General features: G+C 41.0%; 2 protein-coding genes across 2 annotated transcripts; one reads left to right on the top strand and one right to left on the bottom strand.

Annotated features, from left to right (window-relative positions):
- Positions 1 to 5,043: 5,043 nt before the first annotated feature.
- RpL9 (ribosomal protein L9) lies at positions 5,044 to 5,785 on the bottom strand. The gene has a single exon (XM_089233158.1). It carries the CDS (start codon positions 5,683 to 5,685, stop codon positions 5,116 to 5,118), a length of 570 nt encoding a protein of 189 aa, XP_089089284.1. The 5' UTR covers positions 5,686 to 5,785; the 3' UTR covers positions 5,044 to 5,115.
- A 368-nt stretch (positions 5,786 to 6,153) lies between these two features.
- Positions 6,154 to 8,710, top strand: GlnRS (Glutaminyl-tRNA synthetase). Its single transcript, XM_089233144.1, has one exon. The coding sequence runs from the start codon at positions 6,312 to 6,314 to the stop codon at positions 8,628 to 8,630; it is 2,319 nt and encodes a 772-aa protein (XP_089089270.1). The 5' UTR covers positions 6,154 to 6,311; the 3' UTR covers positions 8,631 to 8,710.
- Positions 8,711 to 8,944: the final 234 nt, after the last annotated feature.

Genomic DNA, 8,944 nt, shown 5'->3' with positions numbered 1-8,944 from the left:
CCAAGGTATTTGCATATTTATCGAAGTCATTTTATTGATGCACATTCGAGTAAATTTCTGATTGTGATTTTTATCAGCAATAGTGTGACGCAGTATTACAGATCAATAAGATATTCGGCTATACTGAGGTTTTGTGTGGGGGGGGGGGCATCATCAACGTATGGCCAGTGAGCTACATGTGACCCTGGAAGCCATTTGCAGTGGCCCACCAACAAAATCACTTACATTGTTAGAGAAAGAAACCCCTCTCAATGAAAAAAAAATATTTTTTTCAGATGAATATAATTCAAGAAATTCAGATGTATATGTATATTACAATTTAAAAAAATAATTTATTCAATTATTGAATGTTCCATCTTACGGTCTCCGTATGAAGGCACTTGTAGAAGAAATACAGACATCAGTCATGCGGCCCCAGTTGCTTGGCAACTGGCACCATGGGAGCAGTGCCTACCAGATGTCTCTCTGTCATTATCATCATATTCTAGAGCCACCACAGCAGATGTCATATATCGACAGATATTCTTTAGGTACAACAGGTACTTCCCCATATATACCGACGGCTCTAAAAGCCCTGGGCATGTCGGTTGTGCCTACATCTGCTGTGAGGAGACATCTTTCGAACTTCCCGACACATTCTTTATTTATTCAGCAGAACTGTACGCAATCCTTCAAGCTCTACGTCATATACGAAGCAAACGCCACCGATGATGCATCATCTATAGCGACTCTCTCAGCGCATTGCAAGCACTGTTCTCTTTTACTTCTCACATTCATCCATTTATTCATGCGATTTTTCATGAATTGAATCACCTCATTTATCACGGCCCCAAAGCAGAATGTTTTGCGGCGTTCTGCAACGAGCCCTCAGCTGACTGAAAATGTTCTGCAGTATAAATTCGCATATACATAATAGCGTTTTTCTACACTTTTCTTAAAATTCTTCCAGATTGTTCTGCGACATACGTCGCACATTTCGGCATATTCTGCTTTGGGGCATCACAGTACCAGATCATGTTGGAATACTGGGCAACGAAAAAGCAGACACCGCAGCTCGAACAACAACCAATATTGACAATAGCCTTTTGGTACCTATCAGTGACCACTTCTCAATCCTCAGGGAAGTGATGCATCTCCGCTGGCAGAATCATTGGGACACTCAAGTAAATAATAAACTACATGCCATTAAGGTGTTTGGCCATTGGCGTTTGAGCTGTGAGACTGACCAAAAAGAGGAAGTTCTGCTTGCCTGGTTATGCATAGGACACAGTCACATCACACAATCGTATTTGTTATTACGGGAGAGTCAAACAGAGTGCCCTCATTGTCAAAGTCCATTTACCATTGCTCATGCTTTTACTTGTTTGCAGCATTGTCATCATTTTACGACGGCTTTTGGTGAGAATCGTTCACTTCGCGACATTTTATCTGACCATTGCAATGCATCTCACATTTTTAAATTCATCAAAGCCATTGGTTTATATGACAAATGATAGTTTTTACAATTCATGTCATGTTTTATCATGCATAGTTTTATCCTCTGGACTTGACAAGGATAAGTTTCATCTTATTTTTAATTATTTGTTTTGGCGCATTTTGGTCTTATTGGCCCTTGCGCCATTAAACCTAAAATCCAATCTAATCCTAAAAAAATAGAGCTCCTGGGAAACCTCAGGTTTATTCCAGGAGCTTTACTAGATGCCTTGCAGTCTGAAAGAATATGTACGTCATACATGAGTGCATGTTTGTGTAGTGTGTGAGAAGGTTGTCAGGTCTGGTATTGTCATGGCCTTAAATGGATTTTAGCCTGGTAAGCTCAAACAAAAGCAGATGTCGTCCTGATATCGGTTTTGATACAAAAAAAGTATATGTTACTGCTACAGCTCGAACTGCGGCCAATTCGCGAATGGGCCAAGAGTTTTGGCCAAAGTCGGAATTGCAGAAATGATTCAGGCTTTGGCCCACCATTTTGTAAAGTGGCTAGAGATTTCCTGGCCAAAGCTCAATTTGTTGATATAAGACAGCCCGGTAAGAGCCAAATCCATTTCTTAATTGTCTACGTGCGATACATATAGCAGCTGTATTGTATTAGACCCATGAAACGAGGAAAAAAAGTGAAATTTGAGAGAACTATAAAAATAAAACTAGTTTCTGTCAAATTTTAGGGAAAAATATCAATTACAGCATCACAACTGCGCTTTGATTGGTTGCCATAATTATCATGAAAAAATAAGCCAACTTGATGATCCTTAATCATAGCTTTTGTTATCGGACTTTGATCAGGGATCACTGGCCACTTCGTGAATTGGCAAATTTCGGGCTTTGACAGTAACATATACTTAACCATACGCCTCAATTTCAATAGAAATGTCCCATTTGATGTGCCATGTTAATATTTTATGTAACCAAAAGACAATGAACCAGTTTTGAAACATTGTAGCCCTGTTTGCATGTGCAATATTGTGGTTTGAATGGAAGTAATTTGGTGAATATAAACTTGCTCTTTTTTTCTACTGCAGGCCCATTTATAAATAAAGTTTTAGAGGAATTGTGGTCATATTGCAGGCAGAAATTTCAAGGGCTTTGACACTGAGATTATAGATGTATTAAAGAAACCAGACATATGCTGGCAGCTTATAAATAATTCCTACATTCCAGAAATTTAACGCATCATAATTGGCCGAAATGAGCGATAAACCATTACATTACTCAGAGTGAAATCTTTGGTGGTGACATTTAATAGATAAATTTAATTGTGCTTGAATCAGACACCCACCGTTGGAGTAGTGGTTAATGTATAAATGTACTTGGTTTGAGGAGAGCTGGTTACCCATAATAGAAATCTTGAAACTCACGTGGGTAAAGAAAACCAGCCACGACTGGATTATGGATGCACTGAGTGGTTAAAAACCCCGTGACAGACTGGATGAGCTCCTGTCTGGAAGTTTCTCGAAGTGAGGTTGGTATTGTGTAGCCAACAATACCAAAATTGGAGGTCTGGACATGGTCGTTGAGAATAAATTTTCAAAACAAAAATACAAACACATTAAAAGCAATTGGTCATGTCGAGTGAAACACCAATACAGGGTTTAAGCTGGATAAAAAATTCCTTTCGCAAAAAAGCGAAAATGGGAGAAAAAAAGCTTTAGCAAAATGCTACAATGATTGATGGTCGCATGTCTACTCGTTGCGTACCTCCTGTACGCATTTTTACGAAAGTGGTTACTTTTTTCGCCTTCTATTTTATTTCGCATTTTGTAAAAAATGTGACTGTAGCTTAAACCCTGCACCAATAGATGTTTTGCAGAAGTGGTGACAACCGCTATAAGGTCTTTCTGCTGCAAGTGTTGAAGTACATCCTTCAGCAAAGAAACTTATTTCCAATTGCCTTAAAAAAGGTTTCTAGTTCTGCGTGAATCATTATTTTCAAGGATTCAAAGACTGGCACTCACCCAAATACGAGAGGGAATGTGACACTGCATCAAGTAGAATTAGCGTGGTCTGCAACAGTGCGATAGCCAATACAACTCTTATATGGCCAAGTTTATGTTCGTTGTCAGCATAAGAACGATACCTGCGTTCACTATCAGTTTTTGTACAACTATTATCAGTGTCTACTCGCCACTATAGAGTGCCCATCAGCTTCAGTGAAAAGAAAAATAGACTGAGGAAAACACTTCTTGTAAATTTTTGTCCTCATTTTTCAATTATTTTGGTCGTTTTCTGCAAGTTTTTTTGTTCTCCTCCCACATTTTCTTATATCTGCTACAGCGATTATCATCATGCAAGGTCCCCGCAGTGCACGATCCTGCTATCTTAGATACAACAGGAGGTTAATTAAAAAATAGTGGCTACTTATTCCCAGAATCATGTTTCCATTTACAATAAATGTTTTTCCCATTTCATGTTTCATTTGTATCCTGTATCTGGTCTAGGATGTTTTATTTTTAATCTCAATCCCTTATTTAGTCCAAGCATTTAGCTTTAATGTTTTCATCATTCATTTTTTAGTGTCATTTCTCGTTTTAACAGCCATAGCATCATAGCTTTCTGGTAACTTTTTTGAGACATCTAAAAGCATGACTCTACTCATTGTGCTCTTCGCTGTTTTCCATGCAGTGATTTTTTTTCCAGCGCCCATAGCTGCAGTTACAAACTTGGTAATGTAAGCCGCTGTGGTGGTCGAGTGGTTATAGTGCCGGACTCGTGATGCGAGGATCCGGGTTCGAACCCCACAGTGGTGATCGGCTGAAGTTGGTTTTCTGTGGTTCCCAACTTCAAGGCGCAAATGCGAGCCGATCTCCCCGTTAAAAAGTCTCGCCACAGAGAGCAACAGTCCTACAACGGTAAATCATTCAACCATAACACTTCACTCATAATTAGTAAAACTGGGGGCAGATGACAGCACTACACATAACAAGCATTACACAGAAACAAACTTTACGTCAGGTTGCACTACACGTACACGCACATTACCGCATGCACCGATTCGTTGGGGGGTTTCGCGGGGGGGGGGGGTACATGTGTGGTGTAGCAGTAGTAGGTAGGGGCTCGGGGATCCATGATGTTCTTAAGTCAGCCACCTCGTTGGGCAATTTGCCTGTTGTGGCGTTGTATTTGTATTTTGGCCATCTTACATGTTCTGCGCCGAAAGCAAAATCGCCAACTGCAGATTATGTTACAGCTGCTCCAAAAAAATTATCACATCGTCAATTGTCATACACTATAGCTGTCCCAAGTTCGGATTTAAATAAAACGGAAAGGAGTGTAGTTTAGGATTTTTACGTGTAGACATGCTTTTGAATAGCGGTCTTCAAAAGGTGACCCAGGTAAGGGGGTGTACGAGATTTATAGAATAGCAATGACCAGGATGAATGATATCAATACCCGAGCTGGACTGCAGCATTGCTCAGGCAGCCCTGACTTATAGAAAAAAAACGCCCAGCTTTAATACATATATGAAATATCATAGACAACACCAGTATCAAAATAATTAGCTTGATAGAGTGAAAACAATGACTAAGTGACATATTGCACATCAAGTATCATTCCGCTTACAGGTATATTTAATTAAACCTCTGTTTACATACAAAACCCTTCCTCTGTGCACACAACTCACTCATCAGTGGAAACAGTGGTCTTCTCGGACACGTAGATGCCATCCAAGAACTTACGAATGTCCTTCCTCTTGACCAGAGTGGACTGGTGGATAAGGGCGGCCGAACGCGACACCAGCTCGATGTCGTTGCCCTGGAGGATCAGCTCGTCCTTCTGCTGCGTCGAATTGGCGCACGTCACACCAGGATGCATCTTGACCCTTCGCACGTACTTCTCGCCCAAGAAATTCCTGATCTCGACGGCCGAGCCGTTCTGGGAGGTGGTCACGTTGATCGGGAAATGGGCATAGACGGACCTCATCTTGTACTGGTAGCCCTTGGTGACGCCCTTGATCATGTTCTCGATGTGCGAACAGACGGTGCGGACGGTGGCAAGTTCTTTGCGGATGCCGAACCATTTCTGTACTTGAAGCTTGTCCTTGCCTACAACTTCCATGTCGACTTGGACGTGACGGAAATCACGCTTCAGCACTCCTCTGGGACCTTTTACCGTCACTCTGCGAGACTTGACCTTCATTTCGACTCCTTTCGGAATCTTTACAGTTTGAGAAGCCAACAGAGTTTTCATCTCGAAATGTTTACTCAACTATAAACTGCGTTAAGTGAATTTTACTCACACGTGTCTACCAATATGGAGGTCGGCGAGATGGTACCTGTAAATGGATAGTTTTTATTTTTCTATCGCTTCTTCTAGTGAAAGAAACAGTGATGTGGAAGCTTGTTACAAAATCAAAATGACCATATGACCCGTTGTTTCTATGAAACAATTCATATTTTTCTTACAGTATTTGAACAACTCATCGTTTTATTTAAAATGGTTACTTTTCCAAATCACGTTCACTTTAAAATTTTTCATTCGTAAATTCATATTTTAACGCGAGCGGTATCATTGAATTTCCCGTATTGTCAAATATGGTCACATAACAAAAACTTGAAAATTTTCTAATGGATTTTTTTAAAAATTTGTTTATGGAATATTTTAACATTTCAATTTATTGTAAACTACTTTTATTGCAAAATTTAATGATTTTCAAAATAGTTTTTTGTATTTAGTCTTTTAAATGTAAGACGTGTTGGAATCGGTATTTTGGTCAAGGTCTGACACACTTCCAAGAAATCTAAACCACGTTTGCGTGATCTTGTCAACATAGTCGAAACTCACACGCCGCGTTTTGGTGATTTGCATTAAGAAACATGGATGACGCAGTTCCGAAACTCACGGCGATCGGGATAAGCAAGGATAAGGCAAAAGAAACCGCTAAGAACAGTTGTTTGTGCGAAACTTTATTGGAAATCGCCAACGTAGCTCGCGTCCACTCATCCAGTGGCGACGTCACTAAGGCGGCCGGCAACTTGCTTTACGGCATTGCGACTAAGTATAAATCCAGTTTCAAGGATCGCAGTAAACTCTTGGCTAAGTATGTTGGCGAAGGTAAAATCGATTCTCAAGTTAAACTCGCTGCGGGTATGGATTATTTAGCCGATCATCCGGACATGAGTGAATTGAACGTCGGTGAGTTCGAATCCCGATGTGGCATCGGCGTATCCGTTAGTCCAGAGGATGTTGAGAGAGCCGTTGAAGCCGTCCTAAAGAACCATAAAGATGATTTGCTAGCCAAGCGTTACAATTATAATGTTGGCAGTTTGATATCTGAGATTCGCAAAAAACTCCCGTTCGCTGATGGGAAATGCGTCAAGAACGAACTGGATGTCCAATTACTGGATTTGTTGGGTCCCAAGACATCCGAGGATCTCGCAAAGCCGGCTAAAGTCAAGAAGATCGAAAAAGATCCCGTTGGGAAATCTGTGGCGAAGTTGGACGTAAAAGAGAAGGAAGCATTAACTATATTGGACGTGATGAAAAAACTTCAGTTCCACAAGCCTGGTGAAAATCACAAAACCGATGGTTACGTTATCACACCAAACACGATGAGTCTTCTCAAGAATCATCTCCAAGATACGGGTGGACAAGTTAGAACAAGGTTCCCACCGGAGCCTAATGGTATTTTACATATCGGTCATGCAAAGGCGGTGAATATCAATTTCGGCTATGCTCAAGCTCATTCGGGCTTATGCATTCTGAGGTTCGATGACACCAACCCGGAAAAAGAAGAAGAGAAGTTTTTCAATGGGATCATGGAGATGGTCCGATGGCTCGGTTATGAATTGGTGAAAATAACTCATTCCTCAGACTACTTTGATCAGTTGTATATCTATGCTATTGCTTTGATTAAGAAAGATCTCGCCTATGTTTGTCATCAGAAGCAAGAAGAAATTAAGGGTTTCAATCCCCCGCCGTCTCCGTACAGGAATCGTCCCATCGAAGAAAGCCTACAGCTTTTTGAAGACATGAAGAACGGCAAGATCGGAGAAGGGGAATCGACTCTTCGCTTGAAACTGACGTTGGAAGAAGGGAAGCAAGATCCTGTTGCTTATAGGATTAAGTTCTTGCAGCATCACAGAACGGGAGATAAATGGTGTATATACCCGACTTACGATTTCACCCATTGCCTTTGTGATTCGTTGGAAAATATTACTCATTCACTTTGTACAAAGGAATTCCAGACGAGAAGATCGTCGTATTATTGGCTATGTAATGCTCTGGACGTGTATTGTCCCGTGCAGTGGGAATATGGACGGCTTAACATGAACTACACAGTCATATCCAAGCGGAAGATCGCAAAGCTCATTGCCGAAGGTATTGTCAGAGACTGGGATGATCCGAGGCTGTTCACCTTAACTGCATTGCGTCGGAGGGGTTTCCCGCCAGAAGCTATCTCTAACTTCTGTGCAGAGTTGGGCGTCACTGGTGCCCAATCTGTCGTCGATCCAATGATGTTGGAAGCCCATGTTCGAGACGTACTGAATATTACAGCTCCCAGAGTGATGGCCATCATTGAGCCCCTCAAAATAGTCATTATCAATTTCCCTCACCAGTCTGCAATCGAAGTGGAGGTCCCGAATTTCCCAGCTGACTCATCGAAGGGAGTACACAAAATCCTCTTCTCAAATGTAGTATACATAGAGAAATCTGATTTCCGTGAGGGAGCGGCTGACAAGCAGTACCGCAGATTAACCAGCAACCAGTCCGTCGGCCTGCGTCATTCTGGTTACATACTGTCGCTTGTGGATGTGGTGAAAAACGACAAAAATGATACAGTCGAGCTGAAATGCAACATTACACCGGTCACTGAGGCACAAAAGCCGAAAGCGTTCATCCACTGGGTTTCGGAGCCATTGAGTTGCGAAGTTCGTCTCTATGATAGGTTATTCAAGCATCCTAACCCGGAAGATCCCAAAGAGGTTCCAAATGGGTATCTATCCGATTGTAACACTGATTCATTGAAATGCCACCCTGAAGCGCTTGTTGACGTGTCTGTGAAAAACGCCAAAGTGTATGACAAGTTTCAGTTTGAGAGGTTGGGTTTTTTCAGTGTTGATCCCGATTCAAGTCATCAAAAATTAGTATTCAATCGTACTGTTTCTTTGAAAGAAGATGCTGGAAAAGATTGATTGGAGAGGGTAGTTTCAATAGGTTCCTGAAATTTTGTTTAGCGAAGATATTAAAAAAAGAATTAAATTTATATCCAGTTTGTTGGGGTTTTTTTCCTTTGTACTGTCATGGCATACAGTAGTGTCTCGAAACAGTAAATTCCCAATATACGTCTGCTTGCAACTATTATTATTGCCAGATCGAATTTACTAAGGTTACTGGCAGTATGATAGAAACACCCAATAACATTTAAAAATGTGCCAGAGATATATATCACTGTTTTGGCATAATTAAAAACTGTAATTTTCTGTTATAATCATCCACTTACAACTTT

This window comes from Pholcus phalangioides, unplaced genomic scaffold (assembly GCF_987345545.1).
Source record: "Pholcus phalangioides strain wild (caught in Gottingen) unplaced genomic scaffold, Ppha-v1.0 ptg000001l_1, whole genome shotgun sequence".
In the NCBI taxonomy this organism is placed as follows: domain Eukaryota; kingdom Metazoa; phylum Arthropoda; class Arachnida; order Araneae; family Pholcidae; genus Pholcus; species Pholcus phalangioides.
This window is presented reverse-complemented; position numbering and strand designations above follow the sequence as displayed.